Raw genomic sequence first — 26,605 nt, forward strand, 5'->3', positions numbered from 1 at the left:
GTCTTAATGATCACACTTCTGAAAGGAACTTGCATTGTCGACGGCTCATTCGACCAGCAGCAATCTGAGGGTAAAATTAAAATTTAGATTTTCGTTCGGACGAAATGAATACAGTGAATGTCTTATTGCAAGAGTATTTCCAGATTGAAAAGCGATGTATGTGAGAAAAAATATAAAGTGAATGATTTATAATTAGAAATTTCCCTACACCCTAATAACAATCTCTCACGAAATGAAGCACATATCGACTCATTACGACCTTCTTTTTTTGACGCACATTTGACTCGCTAGACTCTTGAGGGTATATACGAGCCCGGCAGATGTACTGGTAGTTCACGCGCAGGTGATCTCGTGCAGCGAAGAAGAAGTGACACCCGCCTGGTCGGTGCGTAGCATTCGGAGCAGCGCTGCCAACAGTTTCAGAATTAAAGAGAAGGTGAGTACAAGCAATCAGATCACTTAGCATCACTTATTAATGATGTGGATGTGTCTTGCAGAATCAGACCTCCGCGTTTTCCCCATGCTATGTTTGTAAGGTGCATTCTTTGAGGCCTATTCTTGAGGGAAGCCTGTCTTGAGTAGGAATCATGGCACGCAAGACGCAACTTGAGCACATTATTAGGAAATATGATGTGTCATGTGGAAGACACTTATGTTGGAAAAGTCTTGTGTATGTAGGGTCTAGGTGTCGCCTTGCTGCACACATAAATTAGACGTTTCGGGTTGCTTACTTCACAGGATGTCGCACGGAATGGCCGAGGAAGAGGCTCTCTGCCCTGCGCGAGCTGACGAGCCGCCACGCAAGGCGTCTACCTTTTCAGAGCACGTGTCGGCTGCCATTGGTTCCCGCTCGTACCTCTGGACGGTTGCAGCCATCGCCGGCATCCTCGTCATCTCTTCCATGATGGCGACGTCGTCGAGGCGGGACGCCAGCGGTGCCGTCCCGCAGTTGGCGGTGCACGGGCACCGGTTGTCTTTGGCCGACGGGGACACTGACCTTGCGGTGCCAGTCTCGGCGAACAGTGAGGCCCACCGTAGCGGCGTGGGGCAGCAGAAGTGAGTGTCCCACTTTCTTTTTAAACATTTCTTAGTGAATTTCGGCGAGTTTGATCTATCTATCTATCTATCTATCTATCTATCTATCCATCTATCTATCTATCTATTTAACCGCCTATGACTTCTAGCTCTCTTGGCTGTTTCAATAACAGTATCGATACCAAACTTGATATGGCTTAACAAGACTGTATGAGGAACACATTTGACTAATCATAACATGAAAATCACGACATTTATGTCAAGAATGTGGTAATTTACATTTCTTGGTCCTGCAGCTTTTGCGGTTGTTTCGTTCACATGACATGCTGCACAACTGGTTTGGTAAAGCAAGATTGCATGGCGAACACAAGCGACAGACCCTAACATGCAAATCATGACATGCGTGTCATGTAACGACGTGACTACGTTACACGCTCATGATGCGCTCGCGGCTGTTTCGCTAGCGTCACATATAACAAATTCGGTATTACGTGACGTCAATTGAGGACGAGGTATGTGACTGGTACAAACATGATAATCATGAGATGCGTGTCATGTGGGAGCATGACTACATGTAACGGTCATGGCGCCAATATACTTCGACGTGACCTGGTGCACGTGCGCGCTGGCGTTCGTTTCGTCGCGTCACGCCCGCGTTAATTGCTACGCCAGGCACAGGTCCTGCCATATATTCGCTGGCGCCCGCCGCACTGCGTTGCTTTGACACATGCGCGTTTCAACTCGTCCGGCGTCCCTCTGTCACGAAGTGACGCAGACGCAGTGCAGTCTGGGCAATGCTTCGGAGCGAATTTCATGCTGGTTGCCGTCAGGTCGTCGCACCTGGTTGCCGTTGCACCTGGCGTAACACTACAGAATGCTCGCGTTTTGCTAACGTAGCGTGGCTGTGCCCAGCGTGCGAGCGTGTCAACGCTACATTGGAGTATAATAGGCCCTTCATGATGCGCTCGCCGCGGTTTTGCTAGCTCCATATATACCAAATTTGGTGTTACGTGACGTCATTGGATGACAAAATATATGGCTGGCGAACAAAATAATCCTGACACGCATGTCATGTAGGAACGTGACAACATACCACACTCATAGCGTGCTCACGGCCGCTTTTCCAGCTCCACGTATACTAAATTTGGTATCACGTGACGTGAATAGATGACGAAGGTAAACGACACATCCAAATATGATAATTATGGCACGGATGTTATGTACGGCAACATTTACCTTCACCTCGTAACGTTCTGCGGATATTAAAGTAACATATCAGCATTTTTTATTTAAAGTAACATATCAACATTTTTTCTTTCGTGCTTCGCATATCGTCGATTTCAACTTTACGTGGGATCTACCAATTTTTGGTCTACAATTTGTTGGTGTACGCAAAGAGCCAGTGAATTAAAGAAGAAAAAATTTCAGGTCTGCGCGGATTGCCAGAGCAGTCCCAGTGGAATCTTATACGCAGAGAAATTAAAATTTGTGCAAAGAGTGTATATTCCACGGACCCACTGCACATTCAGCTACGCCATTTTATGAGGTAGCAAAGGGACCACTACTTATTTGTAGGAAAAAGTACACACGCCAGAGGCTGCGCATGTTGATGACGAATTGATTCTTTTTTTATGGGTCAGCAGCAATCAACCACCAAATCTCAGTGCAAACAGCGTTCGATTACGCCTAGTGCCGAAGTGCGGTTCTACTCTTCCACGCAAAATGAGATTTATTAACCTAAAGAAATTATTTAATTGGATATTCACAGAAATAATGCTTAGTTAAGAACGCCCGAAGTGCACAGCAGCACACAATGAGAGATTGGCTGACGCCACGTACTGCATTTCTTAATTTATAGTCTCACGCACGCACGCTTGCCGTATCTTTGATTAGAGATTTCGTAATGAAATATAAAGGTATACCACTCAAATTCGACCTGATGCGACTGCTTGTGATTCCCGTTCGATTGCTTCAAAGACTTGTGGGTGGCAAAGAGAGTATATTCTTTTGCTGTCTTTACTATTAGCAGCCTTTTTGCGATGTTATGTCACAATGAATCAACTTTTGCAAACCTCTTGGCGTGCTGAACCACAGGAATCCGTGGCGCACTGAGTCCCTCGTGCGATCTGGCGCTGCACGCGTTCGCAAGGGCGGGTCACGGCATGCTGGTCCATCGGCCGAGAACCGCCAACAGGATGCTGCCGGCGCGGTCACAGGCGAGACCGAGTACATCCGCCAGGTGGACGGCTGCCGCTCGACGATGTGTCGCTGGCAGGGCGAGTACCTGGGTGGGAAGCTGGACGAGACCATTGACCCCTGCATGGACTTCTACAGCTACGCGTGTCCCAGCCGCTGGTTTCATCAAGACACCCTCGCAGCCATGCCCTACAGAGTCTACGCGGCGGGACAACTCATGTAGGGGCCGTTGTCTTTGGTATATCTAACCGTATGGTGCATTGCACACACGTAACGAACATGCCGAAGTTTTCTCAACAGCAAGCCCGATTCCTCAGTTGCCAGAGGCATTTGATCAAGTACATTCTATGGAGCGTTACATGCATACGACGACGTGGATGGTTCCTTCTGCGCACTCCCAGTGTGCAGAAGGAACCATACACGTCGTCAAGTGCGCAGAAGAAACCATCCAAATTTGTGTCCCAATCGATATATCAGCACTAAATAGAAGCTACTACAACATACTAATACAGAGGAGCAAACGATTCACACCCTATGATTGTTCGCCCCTAAAAGCAACCTTCCTTTATGGTAGGATCGGAATGTACCTTATAAATTAGATGTGGCCACTCTACGTTTAACTGAGTTACAATGATGGATATATGCCTGCCTATACCTGTTATTTCATTTCTACAACCAACTGTTCAATTTCTGCTGCGGAAGCGGTCGTGTTGCCACCTCAGCTAACTAGCACAGCAGTAGTTTTTCAGCTTGAAAATATTAGAGCAGAGATAAGGCATCAACAGACGCGCCTAGTTCGAGCTTGGTTAATCTCTCACCGACAACTTATTACTAGAATTCTAAACACAGTTCTTCAAAAGATTAAGTATATCGCAGAATGATGCCGTAACTGCACACAAAAAGCACAGTGACATTGAATTCCCCCCCCCCTCTCTAAAAGACCAAGAATCTGTCATTGTCGCCCGCTCTTTCGTACGAGCCTAAGATGCATTGATGGTTAGAGCTCCGGTGGCCGCGCCAGCTACGAAGATCCCGGATGGGCGTTCCCTCGAAGTGTTTGTGAAGGTCGGGTCCTTCCGACTTGCCCCATTCGCACATTTCTTTTAGATGCGGAAGCATCTTATACTCGCGCCTTGTAGTGCGCCGTCCGCGCCGTCCGCACCGCTTCTCGAACATTCGACAGCTGACGCGCGCGCATGCGCCGTCGCGCCATCGCCCACCATCTGTGCCGCGCGCGCTTCTCCTTCGAGAACATTCGACAGCTGACAGCGCATGCGCCGTCGCGCCGTCGCCATCTGTGCCGCGCGCGCGCTTCTCCTTCGAGAACATTCGACAGCTGACAGCGCATGCGCCGTCGCGCTGTATATATACTCAAGGTCGGCGCTCGCTCGTTCAGTTGCCGCTCGTCGGTTGGTTTGTACGGCGCGTCGACGTCCAAGGTCGCGGTGAAATGAATTCCAACGAATCCACAAACACAATGATCGACGTCCCTTCGACCAGCGCCGCCCTTTCGCATACGTGTGTACGAGTTCACTCATTTAACACCCCCTCCTACAACCACGTTAACCAATTTAGCCATCGACCCAAGTAAGTCGCAATTTAACACCCCATTTCACAACCACGTTAACCAATGTAGCCATCGACCCAAGTCAGTCGCACTTTAACACCCCGTTAACCAATTATATGCTCCGCATCCTCCTCAGTGTTCCCCCGAGGGAAGCTGCGGGCATTTTTTTAAAAAATAGTAATAACCGTTTTTTATTACCACAGCCACCACTCCAAGGCATCAAGCTATAGAAGTATGCAGACACCATATCTGATTTGCCTAATGTGTACACTAAGCACTGACATCTGCAACTGAACTTCTAGAACAAGCAAACTTTCTGGCACTTAAGAAACGCAATCCTGTCTTTCGATTTAAACTGAAATACCAGATTTTCAATAAACTTTACACTAGTGATATTTTGACATAAAATTTTTTTTCTGTGTGTGCCACAAAACATCGGCATCACTTAACAATTACCCAACCCGCGTACAAAATCAATTGTTTCAAACATTTATTCTTTCCAAGGGCTGTGATTGAATGGAATAACCTTACTAATTAATTACTTTCTAATCTGCAATATGACCTCTTTGGTATAATATATTGTTTTTGCCAACTTTCATTTTGTACTTGATGTTTCTTAGAGATTGTGTATATTTATGCGCAATAGCACAAATAATGTATTTTCATAATCAATTTATTTCTTGTTTTCGATTTTTTTCGGAAGCGATGTATGGTGCCCTTTTTGTTTTGCTGCCTTCATTTTCACCATCATGCATTCTCACCGTGGTAAATATCCGTTATGGAGATTGCAGTGTATGTTAATAAAAACAAATAAAAATTACTGGTGTGCAGTAAAGATGTTCAGAGTTTACTACTTATTGTCAAATGTGTGAAGCAATGAATGTGATAGCGACAAATTGCAAGGCCTTTCGAAGCAAGGCTGCCAGCTTTGGCATATATTCTGACGTTCATTTGCAAAATGCTGGCGTAAGGGAACATGGTTGGCCCAGCGATGAAAACTAGCTTCATGTTGTCAATACCTTCAACGCAGTAAATGGTCAGAGGACTATACCTAGTAAGGCAACAGGCGTCTGCTGATGTCTGTGAATATAGCGTGGGTGCATAGAGTTTCATACAATAATACCTTGAGAGGAATCTGGCGTTGCGATCAAGTACCCTAATAGGAATTATGGGAAGTACAGGCTTAAGATTGGAACGCGTTAGCCAGAAAATTGTCTACGGATCTTTTCCTGCAGTTTCAGTTTCATTTTTCGCGTAGTGGGATGGGTGCAAAGGACTGAAGCTGCGCCTTTGTTATTCGAAGAAGCTGAAAACCGCTACGCCTGTGAATTTACTGCAACGCTGGAGCTGTATATAAGACGCGTTTGACAGTTTAAGCAAAGCATCGTCGACTTACCGCTGCGAATTGATGTTGTGTCCCATGTCATTGCAGGATATTATATTGAGTTCACGTTTGTTGTTAGTGCGTCTTGCCAAAACTTATTGAAATCAATTGCAAAACAACGGCGACGCGAAGTAGACGCACCATCACGCTTTTCTGACTCGACTTCACAACAAAACGAGAAATGCGTTCGAGGCAGACCACTTGAACAGGCGCACCTGGCATCGCAGTAGACGAAATATAAAGTGTTCCGCTCTTAATACTGTGCTGTTGTTTCCATAAATAGATATTGCGTACTTTCGAGGGCTAGACAAGAATGTTTGTTTTAAATTGTTGTAAAGAATAATCTATTACATCTTGATGCCAAATCTTAAACGCAATAGCAGAGCAACCTTGGTCGTTTAAGCATACCTTGGTGGTTAAATTTGTCCAGCTTTCACTTCTACCGCCTAGTTACAAAAACACTTTGCATTAAAGTGTGCGTACAAAAAAATAAAACAAGTTTTCATTAGACATAACTTCATACCACTTTGTTTTACACTCAGCAAACAAGCGTCGTGAATCTCAAGAACATGAGCCATCCGAAGCTGATCCGAAGCCTGTACTTCCCATAATTCCAATGGAGGTACAAGCACCGCTGAAGGTGCCCGCGTAGACGCTAGCGCCAGATTCCCGTCTAGGTATTATTGTGTGAAACTCTATGCATGGGGGCGAAGACACATAACCACGCCCATTTGATTCAAGTTCACCGGCCGGTGATAAGGAGCCCGCCATCTGCCGCACCTCTCTTCGTTCTCGCGCGACGGAAAGGGTTGCCGCGTTTCATATGTACCAATGACGCGACTGGTGCCAGCCCTCGCGCGCTTTCACTCACATATAGAACATACGACGCTCAGGGTGATTTTATAGAGTTTGACTTTATTAGGAACATTATGATAGCTGCAGGAATGCACCTCCGATGTCCTTAAAGTTGCTGTCGCGATAATATGGCACCACAAACTTGAAACTCAGGTACCGTCTGGAGAACATGTTCCACGAGATACACCAGGCAGAGGCCAGCGCAGACGTGAGCGGCCACAACGCCTCCTTCATGTCGCGAGCAGCGGACTTCTTCCTGCGCTGCGTCTCCAAAAAGAAAAGCCGAGGACAGGGGCCTGAGCTCGAGGAGCTCTTTCTCCACTACGGACTCGAAGTATGCTCTTGATGACGTACGCCTCCAGAATGTAAAGACTTTGGTTTAATTAGAGGCATGCGAACGCAGTACGCTTATGGTGTAGTTTTGCGATTACAATAGGATACAATACTGTTTGATAAAAGCAGTAGGAGTCAATGATCTGGCGTCTTTCGCTTGACGCGGCGGGTGTCGAAAAGTCCGGCTCAAGGCAGCCATGTGTCCGCTCAAGTCTAGTAAATTGAAAGGCGAGTAGTTATCCCTTAGCGTAAAGTTGACTGTCTACTGTGTAACTACAAAATTTCATCCATTTATAACATCGTTTGCTCATGTGTGAACCAGGCGATTCTGTTTGCATATTTCTTAGTGTTGCAGGATTCAGACAAGCTTGATCAGCTGCCACCGTAGTTATTATAGCGCATTGTCATTTCGAAAATAACTCTAAATGCTCTAAAGGGGGCTTCACACATCTTATAATAAAATTACTCACACGTTATGCTCATGTATTCATTCCTCAATTGAGTTTTTGTTACAATTTTTATACCAACTCAAAATTACTGCAGGATTCTTAATCAAGAAAACACAGTTTTTTTCTTGTAATTCATTCTCGTACAATATTTTGATTTCGATAGGCACGCCGCTTAGCCCTAAATATCTGCTTTACCAGTCAATGGAGCGTAGAGCCCAAACAATCTCCTCGCCAGTTGTAGAACATCTGGGTTTTTGTGTCCTCCTTTCTTGGTGTCATTGTAGTTTAAAAATGCTATCGGACCTGTGAATGGTTTGAAAATTTGATTCTTGGGATGTATTGCGTGTCTGCGTTATGCTGCGTGTTCCACTGCCATTATAAAAAACTTGTGCCCAGGACTACCCTTACAAAACATCGAATGAGAGTTCCTCGTCATCGCCCTCCCCGACCAACCTAACCCGCATTGTGGGGATGCTGGACCGTGAGCTTGGCCTGGCGGCTATCTTTCAACCGTCGCTGACCACGGCGCGGCGGCGCAAACAAGCCAACAGCGTGGTCCTCTTCATCGACGCACCGGAGTCAACACCATCAATGCGGCTGAAAGATCACGTGGGCCAAGACGACAAAGATTCTCTCCTGCTTAAGATTATCGCCGGCTTCGCTCTTTTAAAGCCGAGGTCCAGGAAACTCAGAAAAGAAGCTGCTCAGGTACGCTTTCGCAGATTGCCCTGCAGTTCTATGTATGCGAAAAAAAAAACTAAATTCATAGGCTTCTCCGGCGTACTGGGGTAGATAATGAATGTTTTCGTAGTTAGGTTTAGTGCCCGTAAAAAAGACTAAGGTGTTAAAAAAAATCCAGAGTCCTTCAGAACAGCATGCCTACATCTGTCTTTGCGCAGTAAAGGTTATTCATATATAGTGTACACATTCCTTCCATGCCGTAAGCCATGGGAGACTGCGCGATGCACCGCCATAGCTTATGCATAATTAGTGACGGCAGTTCGTTTGTCTACCCGTATGCAAATAGAAAGTGGAAACGTTATACCCTTATCACTATATTCAAGTTACAGACTATTTTTAGGCTTTGTTGAGGAAATTCTAAATCTGTGCATTCAGAGCTAAAGCGTTTAAAATACAGAATGGTGCCTCAAACGCGTGGCGCACGTCTTAAAATATTTTTCATCGAACCAGAACCAACTTGAGACATTTTTATAAAACAATTTTATTGCGAACGAATCAGCATCTGTGCTCGTTTTCAGACTTCCAGTCACGTTGGCTTCTATTCAACGGCTTTTTTTTTAGTTTTTCAATCCTACACATTCGCCTGGTGGTTCACTGTAGAACCACAGCTAGTGTGATTTAATTGCGGCTGCGGGGGTCGCACTTGAGGTGGAAGCAAAAATGCGTGAGGCTCTTAGGTAGGCGCACGTCTTCAGCCCTCCACTGTGGTGTCTTTTAATTATATGGTGACTTTGGAACGTTAAACTCTCATGAATTATATTAGGTTTGACTGTTTCTACTCAAAACTCAATATAAGTAAGTTCTTGGGCTGCTGTTACCGTTGGAAAACTTCATTGTACAGCGCCAGTTTGTCGCCGCGTGAGCTCAGAACTTATTTTACACCGCCATCATTCTAACTGTGTGTTCATCTTCACATTTAAAAAAAAGTCAAACACCTCCGGTATAGTTATTCTTTTTCAGAGTATTCAGAGTATTCAGGGCACAGCCTCAAAATGGTTTCGTACTTTGTTCATGTGTGGCCGGTCAACGTATTGTTTGTAATATTCCTGTAAGAAGCTCTCTCAATAAAGAAATAAAACAGACCAATCGGTTTCCCTGTTATTCGTTTTAATAATTCCAACTTTCAAATGTAAAAAAAACAATTCTTTTTGCGCTGAAATAACTGACGCCTAAAGCTGAATATACACGTGTACATTCACCACTTTTACACCATGGTGTTCTCCCAGGTGCTAGCCATCGACGAGAAGCTATCTAGTGTCATTCAAATGAGAAATGAATTGCCTACTGCTGGTCACTCACTGGCATCTTCGGTCTCAGAGGAAACATTGAACAATGATCATCTCGTTCGTGGCGCACTCATGAGCGTTAATAGCCTGGCGAAAGACTACAGCAGCCAGGCCTGGTCGTGGGACGAGTACGTGCAGATTTTTATGGGCGACATCGTCGTCAAGGAAAATGCAACAGGAGACCCACGTGTTCTAGTGCAGGTGAGACAGCTCAGACGCGTTTCGACCAGTTTCTACGAGCTTTTTGTTTTCGCTTTAACTTCATAATTTTGTTATTTCCACTTTTCACGTGTGGATTAACGCACTAAACTTTACCCCGTGCATGTCATTAGAGACGTCATATTTGCCGTAACGTCCAAAAAGTAGATTCCCGGTGGCTACCTTACATTCTGCATATACAATAATTCCCACTCCCCGCTCTCACATTGTACAAGCTGCGGAAAATTTGATCGATATCATCGCATCTTACCTGCAAATTTCAGCTAATAAATCTATTCTTGCATGATAACAACATATCGTTCATTCGTTAAAAATTTCAGAAAAACTTGCCGTTCTGTTTTTATCCCAAGCATCAATTTATCATCATCTTCGACTGTCAGTTTCAGCGGTCGCTGTCATTATCACGGGTAGAGTATGCTGTTAGCAAAGTAGGAGCTATTACTAGAGTTTCATAGTGCGAGCGCAGTCAGTAGACCCACGAATAAAAATGAATGAATGAAGTAATTCGTATGCATATCACTAGCATAACGAGCATAAGCAGTGTTATACAACGAATGCAGATATATTTGATCCATGAAACCAGCCCCAAAATACAATAAAAGTAGTACATTATATCTGTAATAGAAATCATAAAGGGCATGATAGAATAAAGGTAGCACTATTCATTATGACAGAAGGAAGATTACCACCTGTATTAGGTTTTTTGAATGCAACTGGGATCACCACTTTAGAATAAGTGACAAAAGACTGCCAAAATATATTTCTCTAAACTAGACAGACTTTGAGGCAATATTGCGAAGTCGTGGTAATAACTAACTTCCTTCTGATGCGAAGCGTGTTCGGTAAATGTTTTTAAACTTGAACATTTGTAAGATGAATAGACGGCCGTGGATTTATTTAGACAAACGAACTCGCAGGAATAAATATGAAGTAACTTCTTAATAAATGGAATGCTAATTGTTTAAGTAGTCAAGGAGCTTGAGAACGGCGGGAATTCTAAGTAATGATACGGGTCGCTTGGGCCTGGAATATTTCGAATGAATAATTAGTCAAAAGATGGTCTTGGATGGCTTGGCTTTAATTATGGCACGAATAGCGAAATCAGTATTTTTCTATGTCCCCTTTGCCAACTAATATGAGCCGGGACAACTAAGAAAAACACTGAGAAATTACTCCGTGAAATGAAAAAAAAATCGCAAGCAGTGCTATTATTCGCAGAAGGAAATAAAAACTATTCTTATGGGTTTTGAGGCTTCATAGTTACGTCATTTATACCCCACAAGCTCACAACCTCATTTACGAGCTTTCTTGAGTTAAGTGAAATATCACCAGAAGTCCCCTTTCAGACTGGAATTCAGGTAAATTCTGCACCCTTGAGTTACCTTGAGCTTTCTTGAGTTACCGCGAAGTATCCCCAGAAGTCCCCATTCACACTGGAATTCAGGTAAATCCTGCACCCTCGAGTTACCTTGAGCTTTCTTGTGTTACTGCGAAGTATCACCAGAAGTCCCCATTCACACTGAAATTCAGGTAAATCCTGCACCCTTGAGTTACCTTGAGCTTTCTTGAGTTACCGCGAAGTATCACCAGAAGTCCCAATTCGCACTTGATTTCAGGTAAGTCCTGCAGCCGGAGTTTATATCGGAATTTCGATAATTCTTCATGCGCGATATGTGCGCACAAACATGAAATATACGAACATAACGCATTACCTAGCAGCTTCAATGCCACCGCCGTGTTAGAAAAGACAAATCAACAGGAACGCTGAAAGACCGCCCGGCCTGCGTGAAACGCGCTGCACAGTCACAGTGAAAGATAAAAAAGCGCCCTTTCAGAGCTTTTGAAACACTATTTGGGTAACTGCTTCAAGTAAACTAGCAGGGTGCCCACTACGCCATAGATCATAATTTTTGTGTAGACACTCACTGTGCCATCCTTCATCATTTTTCGGTGAAGCGTTATACCCCACCCTACCCACTTACAAGGAATCTGTGCATTTTTTTCATTCTGTGGCTAACGACGATGTAAAGTTATGCCTATAGCGCTGTTTTATAATGGGGTGTACCATTCGAAGACACACTCGTTACGAAATTCGCATTGTTTGAAGCCAGGTTGTTCCTTTGCTGTTATAAGCACTTCATTACGCACATTATTGCGATTTCTTTCCCCACATGAAGTTTGCTTGGGTCAGTTTGCCGCGGTGTTCCAAGCACCGGCATAGCCCAGTGGTAAAATACTGGGCTAGCACGCACATCACTCCGCTTTGAATCTCGCTGGGTACCTGAAGTGTTTATTTACTTCCTTTTTTCTCGCTTTGCGTGATAGTGGTTACGGACACCGGTGGCGAAGAACAATTACCACTTACGGGACCTGTGTTTTGGTCTCATAACAGCTTTCTATTTATTAATTGCACCCTCAAATATTTCTAATTGGTTTTATTGGTAGTCCAGCAGCCACTGTTATTTTTTTGCAGGCGTGGATGGGCGTCAGTGCTGCTCCTTTCTTCTTGATCGTAAAAAGCTGTGTTGAAGTTAAGTGCTGTATTTTTCTACACAAACACACATATGCAATTATCTGGACCAACAGCCAGGAAAGGCAAAATTTCGGTCCAGTGTCCAGAACACAGGAACCATGTGTTCGGTGGCGATCCAGACAGCTAATTGATAGCTCGTTCTTTTCTGAAGGTGGACAGCCCGGGCCAACTGGAAAAGCTAGTGTCGTTGCTCGACAATCATGAGACCAGCGCACTTCTCAACTACGTGGCCTTCTCACTGACTGTTTTCTTGTCCCCCGCTTTGCCCCATGGAGGCATTGCCCAAGAACTGATCACTCTGAGCCACGGGGAACACGTACCTCAGGTAAGCGAGGTACCTCACATGGAAAGCGCTTCCTAGCCGATTCGAGAAGGATCTTCAGCGCGTACATCACCACCTGTTTTCTTCGTTGTGAATGTTAAGTAAGCCACGCACTCACATGTGGCGTTGTGTCTAAATAAGGGTAAAGGGTTAGACCGATTTAAGCTAGAACTTTTTTGGCATTGTTGTTACTTAAGAATCTGATGTAAAATGACATTTCATGATGTTTGACACAGCATTTGGTCTAAGCGCTATTTGATGCGATCGAAAAAACAAAGGTGCATGCAAAGTGATTTTTTAGTTATTAGCATCAACAGGACGATAGAGTAGTGTGAAAAAAAAAGCTCCACATTGTAGGTTATGATCTGCTGCGGATACTAGGGCGACCCGTAATAAAAAGTCAATAAATATTATAAAAAGTTACTAGGCAAATTAGAGTGCCTAAAAGCTGCTATCCAGTCAAGTAGTCATCACATAACAACATTGTAAGAGAAGGAAATTAAATACAATGCAAATAAATTACTTTTAAAGACGAAAATGAAATAGACAAGGCATTTAGGACAATTTAAATATACGTGTGGGAAAGTAAGAAGACTGATTGCTTTGCCCCTTCAAATAACAGAGTAAATGACCTCGGGTGAGAGAGCAAACAGGAGGGAAATAAATAAATGTGAATAGGATCTTAGCGTATCTTATAGAAACTAATAGCAGTCGGAAAATATATTCAATTAAAAGCTAGCCTTGATGATTAGGTGAATGAAATTATTACGAAAATCTAGGTAATTCCGTTTTGTGTACATAAAACGATCAACAACAAAGGGTTGTGTTCTTTAGGTATGCGAGATGTTTAAAAAGCCTGGAGCGGAAGCGAAGAACGAGAATTTGAGTGTTCGCTTTATTCGTTAGACACTAAATATTCTGAACTCACCTACAGCAGAGCCAAGGAAACTATAGGTGTGTTATCTCTAGTAAGTAACATGTAAATGTGAAGAAAATAGAGGCGACAAAAAGATAACTTGCGACAGCAGGGGCCAAGCTAGCGACCTTTGATAGAGTACGTTGAATTCTCTACCAACTGAGCTACAGCGGTGGTCATCTCATCTCCTTGTTCAGTTTATGTGGTATATATGCGATTTTAAATCTAGGAGTGCGAGTTAGTGCCGCTAGTAGCAATGCTGGCGACTGCGGAATACTCTTTCAAGAGGAAACTTACACCTGTCCATTCAGTGACCACACTGAATGGGCAGGTTATACAAAGTAGAGCCTACGAAATTAGTGTTCTCACGTTCAAAGTACAGAATATACAACTTGTGCGAGCAAATTCATCGTAGCAACCACAATTCTTTCCCAAGAAACAAGTTAGTTTTCAGGGAAAAAAGAGTGACCTGAAGAACAAGCTAAAGACAAAGCCTTTCTTTTATTCTGACATTCGAAATTTGAGAGCAACAAGCCTACTTTTTAGAGCTTAGTTCTCTACGTGAATTGAGAACAATTTTGCCGGTATCCATACAGAGGTTTATAAATGTTTGCCTTGCGCATTCCTAAAGCCCTACTGCAAGAAATGCACCTAGTAAACGTACAGAAATGACACCATAAGAACGAAACGCTGGGGTACACTTTAACTTCGCATTTAATAGCAGAACGCGATGGTGCGATTCACCCCGTGCGCATCGCCTTCTGAATTTGTAGCCTCTCCGCTGAACATTGGGTGTTTCCATTTTTCCTGGAATACTTACTGCAAGTACACCTATCAAGTTTCAACTGCGCCATTATTGTTCCTTTTGCAAAGCAGTGACAGCTCAACTACGCGTCCTCAGTGCAATACCCGAAGCTATGCAGCGGCCTTCTTTGCTGATGCTTTTGCAGCTAATGACAACGAAATACTTATTAGCGTTGCAACGGTTGCACCAATTAAATACCCAATGTTTGTGCACCTAGCGTGTCTTTACGTCGAACGTGATTCTGCGCCTTTGCCACGCACTATTGCATGCATTAGGGAAACTGCTTTCACTATGTGTCCTCCATATTGCATTTTTTTTCGATGTGGTTTCAAGCAATCGTCTCATTTGCTGGTAGATCATCTTGTCACGCAGAATGCTTGGTTTTGTCTTCACTCTGGAAATATAGATTTATTGTTTCGTAGTCTTAGGAGATACCTGTTTAACTATGCGTCGTAGCAATACCTGCTTTCGCGGAGCATATCTACAAATGTTGGCAACATGCTCCCTCCAACTTACGTTATGCATTATAGCAACACCAAAGTACTTCCTCGAGTGGGGAAAAATTGTAGGCAAAATTGGTACAACTTTCTCCTCAATTCGTGGCAGTGAAAGGGTTATTTGGAAAAAGGTAGATATCACCGTTCAGCTGTTACCCAAGTAACTTGATGCCCTTGTTTTTTTTTTAATATGGGAACTATAATCCGGTTATCTTCCAGTCATGGCGTATCCTGGCATTGCTTAATAAGTAGTTCATAAGATTGTGGACATCACCAGGCAATTTCTTCCCTCCACCGAGCGCATCAAACACTCTTCCCACCAAGTCCCCACTCGGTAATCACCTTACCACCTTCATGAAAGCCAGCAGCAAGATCAGGCGCATAGTCGTTTCAGTCCAATTTCAGAAGGAGCTTCGCTCATCCGCTGTATTCTTACACGGAACAACTACTAATTTTTTTCGCAGTGGTTGCCACAATAACTCTGTGAAACAACGCAGGTACCTGAAGAGCTCCAGTCATGTGTTCACTTGCTGGCGAGAACCTACCGCTACGGCGCCCTGTCCCTCGCCCGCCATGCAGTCAGTCGCGACACCAGTGAAGGAAACAGCTACAAGTCAGTGCTTTGCACCGGTTTCAGAAATGGGTGCCCCTCTGGGTGCCAGAAACGAATTGTTACTTAAGCGCGGAAATAATTAAGCAGTACTTCGAAGTTCAGAAGAACTGAGAGCGTTGGAAACTTGTGACCTAAAGAAAAACAGGTAAAAAAATTAGGAACAACTCGCCCATCTGCCCCTGCCAGTTCAGTAAACAAAAGGGGCATGCAACACCGTTTGTTTCTGTGGTCTTAGTCATCTGTGCGTTATTTAATTGTAGTATGCCGTACCCACCCTACAAGCACCAGTAACTTTGAAAGTTGGGTGACTTGGTGATAGTTCATGCCTACATGACAACAGCTGCACTCCCAACAAGTTTCATTCGAGAAAAAACAAACATGGTTGCCGGGCAGCGCAGCGGTCGCCGGTTTTTTCGCTTCTTTTGTGCCTTGTCTCCGTGCACTGCATGCTTCACATTTAGACATGTCCCCCAAGCAGCTTCATGTGTAGAATATGAAATGTGTCACTTAGATCACCTACTTAGAAATCATTGTACCTGGGGATCACAATACTGCCTCAGAAAATATCAAACCACTAATACTCATTTTTTGTACATAACATATATTTTTGTAAAGAAAGAAAGAAGTGGAATTTCAAGAACTCGTTTCTCTTCGTTAGATACAATAATAATGTGAACACACAGACAATCATGCCAAGAAAGTATCGCAGATGGTATTGGCATAGTAAATGCAATTTGAATATGAAGAATGAAAAGTGGACGTAACGATATCTTGCCGTGGCAGAGACCGAAGTTGCGTTCTTCGCATGACGCGTCCAATGCTCCCCCAACTGAGCTACCGCAGCGGCCATTCCCTCTTCCATTTGTGGAGTATATTTGTGAATGTAAAAGCGGGGGCGTCAGTCAGCGCCGCCAGTAGCCATGACGGTAAGTGTGGAACGCACTTTGCCTGCTTATTGGCGCCACGTAGCACGTGATCTTATTACGAGCTGGCAGCTGACCAATTTTCCCTCGCAGTCAACCTGAAAGCATCAAGTGTGCCAGCACGGTACCCTCGCTATATAATTAAGGAAAGAAGGAGAAATATTAAGCACTAGTTTGGGTTCTAAGGAGCGCAATTTCGGACATCACAAAGTTTCGGACATCAACAGAATAGAATCTGCTCAGAAGAAAGCTGTACACTTCATTTATCGTCGCTTTGACAGGTATTTTTCACCAAAATCTCATCTTCCTATCTTACAGCTTACCAGTCTATCTTCCCGTCGACACGTTGAATGTTTGAAGTTTCTTTATGCTTTAATTATTCCCCACGGTCCCCTTTACTCAGCAAATATATAGCACACGCTAGACTAACGACCGCGCAATGTTACAATGAGTTAAACATGTCTACTTTCACTCATCGTACGATGGCGTTTAAATATAGTTTTTTTGTTCATTCTATTGAATTGTGGAATTGTTTGCCTGGTTACGTTCGATCTTTATCACTGGATGAATATTTATTGTACAACACTAACCACTGATGTAGAGCGCACTTGTTATGCTCTTCTATGTATGTATTTGCCTACTCCTGCGATAGCCCTGCGGGGCTGCAGTATGTTGAAATAAATAAATAAATAAATATTCATGAGCACTAACGGACAATATATCCAAGAAAAGTGTAAGTGACGTCACTAGTTGTAAATGTGTTGTAATATGAAAAATAAAATTTTAAATAACAACTAATAATAATATCCAAGGTTTCGCGTTTAAAAATCACCATATGATTATTTGGGCAGCTCCGATAAATTCGACCACCTGGGGTACCTTACTATGCTGCTCAATCTAAGCACATGGGCCTCAAACCGTTTCGGCTCCATCGAAAATGCAGCCGCCACAGCCGGGATTAGGCCCCGTGGCCTGCGGGTCAGTAGTCGAATACCTTAGCCACTACACCACCTGGCGGGACTAAACGCTTTTATTATAACAAATATTTGTGCGAGACAAAGGACAAGTCAATGGTACCTTTGTATGTTTACTTTACACGTGGTGTAAACGTGTATGCCACTCACCGACTAGGCCCACTAATTACTGTTTGCGCATCAATCAACGGGTTGCTATCGTTGTAAATGAAGCTGATAGACAAAGTGCTTTTGTTTCTGAGTGCAGGTTCGAAGGTGGCATGCGAGCACTAGTAGACGGAGCACGTGAGCAGATAGCAACCTTGCTGCACAACCACACTGCGGGGACGACAACGGCCGAGCTGCGGCCAGTGCTGCAGAGGCTCGACGCATTGCGAGTAGTCTTTCTCGAAGAGCCCGATGACAGCGTAGAACATTTGTCGCGGTACTACGGTGCCTCGACAGCCGGCATCACAGCAGGCCTTTCGCTCGCGAAGGCGCGGGACTCTGCGAGGGCAAGTGGGCTTTTTTTATGTTTCCCTCAGCATCTGTGTTATCGTACCTGAAAGTATAGACATGACACTGCGGTTGAAAGGTCATGGTCACGCTAAAGAAATTGAGCTTTTTTGTATTTCGGCCAAATCCTTACAAATCTCATAGAGCGCGAAAATCTAACGTCATCGTGAATTCAAGGACTGCAAAAAATATGACTCTACCCTCTGACATCAGATGTGGCAAAAATGTGCGATTGATATCACTACATCACTATTGAATTACATTGAATGAAATCGTCACTCAGTCAAAGATGGGCAGATTTGGAAGACACTGCAAAACTGCAAAGAATGCTTTTTCCAACGGTCAGGTACACCTTGGGCTTTAATCTCTCACTACCTTATCATACAATGAAGCCCCTCAGATGCCTGACACAGTAATCTGTGTTTCTTCTCATCGTTTTCCGTTGGAGCGTAAATTACAATCAATTCGCTCAAATTGCGCTCCCGCACCTAATTGGGCCCCAGGGAGGCGTATGCTATTTAGCGTATGTATGCGCAAACGAAAAAAATAAAAACCGCTTCTCACACGATAAAAGTGTCCTCCTGATTAGGGTAAAGTATTAGGCTATCCATAGGCAATGTGAGACCTGAATCCGCGAGCTTGCTCAGGAGCCCGCTTGGGTGGCGTCGTATCTGCCATCTCATGGCTTATGTGATATCTTTAAAAAAATTTCACATGTGTGAAAATGCATTTCCCAACGAATCTTCTCAACAACCCACTATTTATAAGCAGTAGGTCTCCGTCACGACCATGCGGCATTCTGGTGAGACTTATGAGGAAGTTGGCGGTTTCTCTTCGCAGAGCGAAAGCTCCAAGAATACAACCACCAGTAGCGTTTCGTCGAGTTCGAGGGCTGCACCGAGCCTTCTCGAGGAGTATGTTATCCGGCAGAACGCGACCAACGCACTTTACTGGAGCCACCCGGATCGAGCCGAAGAGAACCTGGAGACGCGGTGGCCTCCGCTGCGCGTCAGGCCACGGGCCGACTACTTCGAGGCGCGAAACACTCTGCTCATATCCCCCAGCCTGGTTTCCTTCCTATCCGCGATGCTCATTGGCCTTGACCCTCTGGTTGTACCCGTCCTGGGCTCCGACGTCGTTCGCGCCCTGCTGAGCGTCGTGGTCGGTAGCCAGCAGTCCTCGGATGCGGGAACGACCGGCCAGCAGGGTTCCGCAGTGCACTCTGTCTCCATGAGTCGACACCGAGAGGAAGCTACTCACTGCCTGGCTGAGCAGTATGCCAACTTGACGGGAGACCGCAAGGCATCGGCCCGTTCAAGCGATCTCTTTGTCGACACTGCTGTTGTGGAGCCTTTGTTCGAGCTCTACAGGACTTATCTCGCAAAGGTGAGGAGAATCCGCTTACAAGCGTTTGACTATTCTTTCCATATTACACGGATGGTCTAATAGTAGATAAGCCGTCGTAGAATGACAATGACACCATCTTGTAGACGATCATAACATACACCGCAATAAAGCAGTAGCTGCTGAGCAATATACATTTAGGCGACCACACGGAAAATCGGTACGCAACTACCACTGGTGTGGAAATGAGGCAATGAAGGGCCAAGAAGTGGTATAAAACTGTCACTGTTAAAAAAACTGGGCGTAAAGGCACGTACACACGTGAAAAGTGAACGTACCACAAATGCTGCTTATTCTCTCTTGTATGTACGTGTCTCTACGCCCAATATATTAACACTGCTTACCAACTACATCGATTCTGTTACCCTAACTCCCTATTTGTAAAGTTCGTATTCTAAGCCACTTTATCGCAAGTGGCTATTTCACACTTCTTGCCTATAACTTTTGACAGAGAGGACACCTTTTTGCGCCAACACTTTCTTCATGGGCTATGAAAAATACACAAGTGCTTCTAGAGTACGTTTCCCCGTAATTGCAGTTTTTCAAGGCCCGAAAGCAAACACTTTGGCTATCAGGTATGACATAGTCAAATGGAAAAGCTATAAGTACGTCCCCAAAGAGACCGTTTTTTTTTGAAGACCTCTGTCATGCATGAGGACATTGTCACACTTCATTTCCATCAAAATATCGCTTAGCATATCAGTGGTCTTCTACTCATTGACCTTGGATACAAATAGTGAAGAAGGTCTGATTCACAACTGCGAACAAGAAAATTGATAGTGTTTCAAATATATCTTAAAAACGACATTTGTCATAAAAACAGTGTAGATGCTCTGACATCACAGTGGTGTTCAACAGCACAGAAACCATGCGCTATCTAGGTGTCCTATGCGTAAAATGTAATTTTTCTATTGAACCGTACTGTATTGTAGTTATGATATATACTTTAATGGCTATGTTGATAGCACTGCCAGAGATTAAACTTGTCAAAAAAAACTTCGACATCCTAATGTTGTGAGCCTGAGTCTTGACGCACTACCACACAAAACTGTCTCATTAAACTTGAATCACATGGCAAAATAACACACTAGGACTCACCATAATGTAACGAGTAGTAACAGTGGTGTAGCCAGAATGAATGTGGGATGGAATGTGGTAGGAGAGTTAGGTGCTTCACTAGCTTTCATGTATGTACATTCGTATGCACGTTTGTATGTGCGCTTATGCAAAGTTAAAAAAAACTTCGGAAGATGGGGATAACACTAATGCTTTCTACACCTGTGATGACTAAGCGAACCTTCTTTGCAACTTTAACAGACCCGACAAGTTCTCTTCATTGCCTCCCATATAGAATAAAAGCATAAGGGTATCTGTAAGGAAGCAGAACATCTTACTCTCGTTATCAGATGCAATGGCATCTACTTACTGATAAAAACAACACAGTTCTTCCACAATGCACAAAACTACTCACCGGGAGGGTAGTATACATTAGGAGAGGTATCTTCGCCCATAATTGCTGGTGGTGAGAACAGACCAATGCGGGGAAAGTTTCATATCTTACCAAAAGTCAGACACTAATAAAAAGCATGGCGACCATCAAAAACTGTCTAAAACAGAAAAGACACTCTGATGAACCGGCTACAAGATGAGTGGTTTCGATGTTTGATAGAACGTCAGTCCTCGTGTGCCCTGCCGTGTGTTGCTCAGCACACGGAAGGGCACATCAAGACTAATATATGTGGCTATCGCCTCTTCGCATGGCGCATCCCATCGTTTGAATAAACACTGCGACCACATATTTCATTTCCGTTAATTTTTTTACGGACGATAAAATTGAATGGAAGGTGTTGAGGAGCGGAAAGATAGAAAGAGGAGTTAGGGCGATGAAATATTGGCGAGGCATAATGCATACCTGTATGGTTTTGGGGATTGTATTGTTGGTATAGCATGCCACGGACCGTTCTCGTTTAGTGTCTTGTAGTCTACCACGATGGCGTAGCGCGGACGATGCTCGGCTGCTGATCCAAACGTCGCTGATTAGATCCCGACCACAGTGGTCGCATTTCGATGCAGACAAAACGGTGGAGGCTCACATACTGTACGATGCCAATACACGTTAACGAGCGCGAGATGGTCAAAATTTTCAGAGTCCTCCACTACGGCGTCTCTCGTGATTATATCGTGGTTCTGGGGCTTAAAAAGTAATACACAAGACACTCAGATATGAGTGTCTCGTGTATTGGAAAGCGCGGGTGCTGCTTCGTTCCAAAAATATTTAGGCTGACTAGATTGTTTGACCGATGTGAGTACTGAAGACAAAAGATGAGGACTGAAAGGAAGCCGGAGCTGTTCTTGATTAACGCGAGCTACGTGTAGCTATTGCCATCGTATATGCAAGGAACAAGCAGATAGATAACAGTGTGAGTAAATACCAAATTTCAAGTTTTGTCGTTCGCTCATCTCGACAATTACTGGAGGCTGCGCATTCCTCGAGTGCAGCCGTATGCTTGCGTTCTCGGGAAAGCTGTAACGGTTTGGTATTGCATACCGCCATTTCTGAAGACGCAAATTTACGTGTCGGGCCCATGGTATTTATTTTACTTTAGTTTGCTAGTAGTTGGGGGTTTGCATGCGACGTATGGAACTCGACATTTTTTGATACAGCATCTCTTAGCCATCAGCGCATGCACTGTGTGTTTATATCTGCGTCATAATTTCACGTCGCTGCGTTTTGTTGTTAACAGTTAGACGCATCGTATGAGATAACACTGCAGCGGCGTTAGCTAGGGGGTGGCACACCGGGCCCTGCCCCTCCCCTCGAATTTTTTCCCTCATTACATACAAAGCAAAAAGTGACCATTACAAGGAAGATCCCCCAACCCTAAAAAATATTTCTGCTTACGCCCCTTGGAACTTAAGGTTAACAGCATGCAAATAAGACACAACGAGCAGGAAAAAGACACAACAAGCGTTCTTTTCGAACTAAACTTTTATTGACCAGAAGTCTACTATAGATACTCGAGTGAACAGAAAATAGTGAAACACAGACGCAAAGATATGAAATAACTAAACAACAATCTCCGTGCCTGCTACGCTGACCGCCATAATAGAGCTCTCTTTCTGACACAGCAGCTGATGGCGCAATTGCTTACACACGTGTAACTTTCACGCCAACTTAGCAGCCTAAAGATTGTGTGCTTGTGCTTTCTTTAATCCTATCAAGAACTGTGGTGCTTTCGAACAGCGGAATACATCCACGCGTGCTCACCTATAGCGTCAGGAAGCCATCTTTGCCATTACGAACGTTATCGGCGTTTTTTTTATTGATATGATATATAAGGAGATGTTGGCGCACCATTATGAACGTTATCGGCGTGTTCCCGTAAGCCCCTGGACCACTGAAGTAACATTTAAGGCAGCCAAAAAACAACGGGCATGCGTAAACGTGTTCATGTTACTCAGTACTCGAATAAAAAACAAGTATTACGCAGCGAAGTACGTTTATTCATTTAAAAATGCTGAATAGTCACTCCAGTTTTAAGCAAGAGTGGACGAAAAGAATAAAAATACATTTTTTCATTTATTTATCAATACTGCAGCTACCTATAAGAGATTTTCGTGGAAGGAGGTACAATGGCATGACACTACTTGTAGGGCAAAAAATATAAACTACAGAAGAAAAAAATTCACAGCATATACAGTAGGTGATCGATGAGAGAAGCAGATGAACGAACGAATGAACGAATCGATGGACGCGCGGAGCACAAATGGACTGATGGACACTTCGCTTCACTCACCATCATTCACTCCGCGGATATGGTGTGACAGCGTTTCGAAAGCTTGAAACTGGCTAATACTACCAGGACGACGACGTAAAACGTACGACCCACGCGTAAGGACCTTCGCCCCTAAAGCAAAACAATATATTGTGCAAAGACAATGCAAATGTTGGCTAAAGTACGCTTCAGATATTATAACAACGCCTCAAGTACAATTGTTTATAACGAAAGAATAGCAAGTTACTCAATAAGGGACAAAACAAATTCAGGGATGGTGGCAACACCACATCATTGGTTAGTTTATTATATTCGCTTATAACCCTGGAAAAAAAGGAGTAATTCAAGCAGTCAGAAATGTCACACATCAATAAAAAGCACGTCACGTACATATCAGTACAATGCAAGTAATTTTTAATCAAGCATGATTCTGCGGTTCTCTGTCGTATTGCTCATGACTGTATTCATGCTAGCTCTAAAAATCTCGGTGTTTTTTTTTCGTCTCGCGAAAATATTTCAAGTTCGGATCTACGAAATTGACTGACTGCATTTTCGTGTCGGATATTACATCGGTAAAATGCAGAGTAACGAACGTAAGGGTTTAGAGAAACAACAAAAGCTAGAAAAAAAGCACCGGCCGCCATCAAGAAACGAGCCAATGACCTTTTGCATGGTCCACGACTACACGCACCCGGTGCTCAACCGACCACGCCACCCATCTTAAAACAAGGAAGTTGTTAAAGCTTATTTTTTTAATTAGCTACCGCTCTCTCTCAGGCCAATAATACACCTGTACATGTTTTTCTAAAAATGTATACCCAATGGTGTAATGATATTTACACAATGTGTGTTTGCTACTTTGTTCTTGTCATTCTAGTACTCTGAGCTGCGTGATGGCCCCAACATCGTGGAGCTACCAGGCAAGAACTCCCTCGAACTCTTCTTCGTCAACTACGTGGTGGCTCACTGCGAGCACGCACCGCGATTAGTGGACATGGCAGCATCGACGGATTCGGATAGGGCTCTGTCACCGGCTGCGCGACTCAACGTGGCTCTTATGAACTCCAGGGTATGTGTGTAGTTGCAGGGTCGAGTTCCGGACACCAAGGCTGGAAGACGCAACAAATGGCCTATCTAGCAGCCTTAGATATTGTGTCCTAGCAATAGTTCGTAATAAAACTTCAAGGATGCTCGCGTTTCGCCTTCAACAGTATTGCACGCGGTACTGTAAGCGGGACCAATTTACATCACTTTCTGAGTTACTAGCCTGCCTTCGAAGAATGGAGTCGTAGTTGAGTTTGTATGACATGACGAAATGACTTCTTATCGCCGAAAAAGAAGGACAGGCGATAAACATGGGTGTCTTCCCTTATTCGTATATTCTTGTTTCCCGGCGCAAAGAAATTATTCTTCCAAGTCTGGCTTCGCTAAAGCAACATTTGCGCACGTAAATCATGAAGTTGACAAATTATACTGTAATTTGTACTACATTTGAGTAGGACCCACTACCCATATTTTTTCGTGCGAAGACGCGAAAGACCCACGACGAGTGTATGATGCAACGTTCGACATGGTACAATTGTATTCGTTTTCCGTGCCGAAGGAGACTACTCACCCTAAATGGCATTCTTCCTACAATTCACACTGACAACCAACGACGCCAGCACCGACCCATGCATCGACGCCAACACCGAAATTTCTGCGAAACGAGGTGTGTAGCCATATAGTAATGAAACAAGGGTACAGCTAGGCCCATACTGCGAAGCAACAATCAAGTAGGCAGTCGCACACCGGCACTTCAGCGCGAGCAAACTGCCTTCAAGAAGGAATAAGTCATGGTTACTTCCAGCTTGATTAGCCTTTGTATGCACTGCTGGCGCTTTCTCACGATAAAACGCGAAGATATCGGCCTGCACCACCCTTCCGCCTACTGTGTGCTTCACTAACTGAGCCATTACTTAGTGAGTCTTCTTCCGCTGCACTGGTGGGTGTGTCGGCTGCGGAGCCTTTCTCGGCAATGGACAGAGGAGGGTATACTTTTATTAAGAAAAACCACTTTATTTGTTTTACACTTCTTCTGAAGCGGGCATATTTCAGTAATGTGGTGATACTTGGCCTTATCGCTGAAGGTTTTGCCATTACCAGACCGAAACTTATCAAAACCAGTATGCCATAAAGTTTTAAAGTATTCTCAATTCCATCAGGAAATATTAAGAGCAAATCGTTTGTGTAATCATACAAACTTAATTTTATGTATTTTTGCATCTCACTTCTAATCACCTAGTCTCGGTCAGTAGCTGTACTAATCACCGAGTACATGCTTTGACCGCACCAAGTACAACACCTATAGTTAAACATATATGAAAAACTCATGTGCTTGGCCATGACCGCAGTCAGGCTGGTGAAGATGTTTGATTAGTACGTGTAAAACAGGATTGTCATCCATTTTCCACCTTACTGACAGGGGTTAGTTGCTGGTGATGCGACGAGAATGTTTAGCATAAGCGCAGTTTCGAGGTGAATGAAAAAACAGGGTATCACAAGAAACAAAAAGGTGCGGTTCGATGGTCTTTGTCCAAAATTTTTAACGGGAAAAGTGGCAAGAGAGTTAAAACAACATTCCATTTGATCGATAAAATTGACATCGCACATGAATACCTTGTAACTGTTCGCTGACAAGAGAAGTACTACGTTGTACCTCATGCTTTTTTTCTGCTTTTCTTTGTCTTCTTCACTTTTTATATCCTGTGCTTTACTCTCTACTTTCTTCCTTCCCACTCCTTACCCTCGCTTCCTTTTCCTACTTCCTTGCTATGGCGTATCATACAGAGTTGAGCTACGCTATCAACCGTACCTCGATAGCCGAATGGAAACACTCGCTTTCTTACCGTGTATTATCTTTTTCTCTTCTTATCTTTCCCTTTTTTTCTCTTTCTCTGCACATCTTCAATCACCCATCAGTTATTGCCGCGCACCTTGGACTTGGTGCGGGAGAACAGCAAAAAATGTACAGCACGAAGATTAAGAGAGTGCATGGCGACCTTGAAACTTGAAAAAGAGTGCCCTGTAACCATTCACTCATAGATCCCTCTTAAACCTTGTACTTCAATGTTGTATCGCTAAATGAAAACGAACGTGCATCTGCGCTCACATTTTGAATTCAGTGGTATCTTAATGATAGGTAATTTTGGCTTCTGCTCTCATTTGCAGGCATTTGCATCCGTCTTCCACTGCAAAGAAGACGATGTGATGAACCCACGCAACAGGTGCCAAGTGTGGTGA

The 26,605-nt window shown here is 44.0% G+C and overlaps 1 protein-coding gene across 1 annotated transcript; it reads left to right on the forward strand.

Annotated features, from left to right (window-relative positions):
- The first annotated feature begins 739 nt into the window (after positions 1-739).
- Positions 740-26,605, forward strand: LOC142803010 (neprilysin-like). Its single transcript, XM_075888107.1, has 11 exons — positions 740-1,056; positions 3,130-3,450; positions 7,191-7,371; positions 8,216-8,527; positions 9,787-10,047; positions 12,750-12,923; positions 15,636-15,751; positions 17,896-18,142; positions 18,984-19,529; positions 24,201-24,392; positions 26,534-26,605. Exons 1-11 carry the CDS (start codon positions 740-742, stop codon positions 26,603-26,605), a joined length of 2,739 nt encoding a protein of 912 aa, XP_075744222.1.

This window comes from Rhipicephalus microplus, chromosome 3 (assembly GCF_043290135.1).
Source record: "Rhipicephalus microplus isolate Deutch F79 chromosome 3, USDA_Rmic, whole genome shotgun sequence".
Taxonomy (NCBI): Eukaryota; Metazoa; Arthropoda; class Arachnida; order Ixodida; family Ixodidae; genus Rhipicephalus; species Rhipicephalus microplus.

Coding starts and splice junctions, on each gene's coding strand:
- LOC142803010 (XM_075888107.1), top strand. CDS start 740: ATGTCGCACGGAATGGCCGAGGAAGAGGCTCTCTGCCCTGCGCGAGCT. Junction 3,451..7,190: donor TACGCGGCGGGACAACTCAT/GTAGGGGCCGTT, acceptor CTTGAAACTCAG/GTACCGTCTGGAGAACATGT. Junction 10,048..12,749: donor ACCCACGTGTTCTAGTGCAG/GTGAGACAGCTC, acceptor TCTTTTCTGAAG/GTGGACAGCCCGGGCCAACT.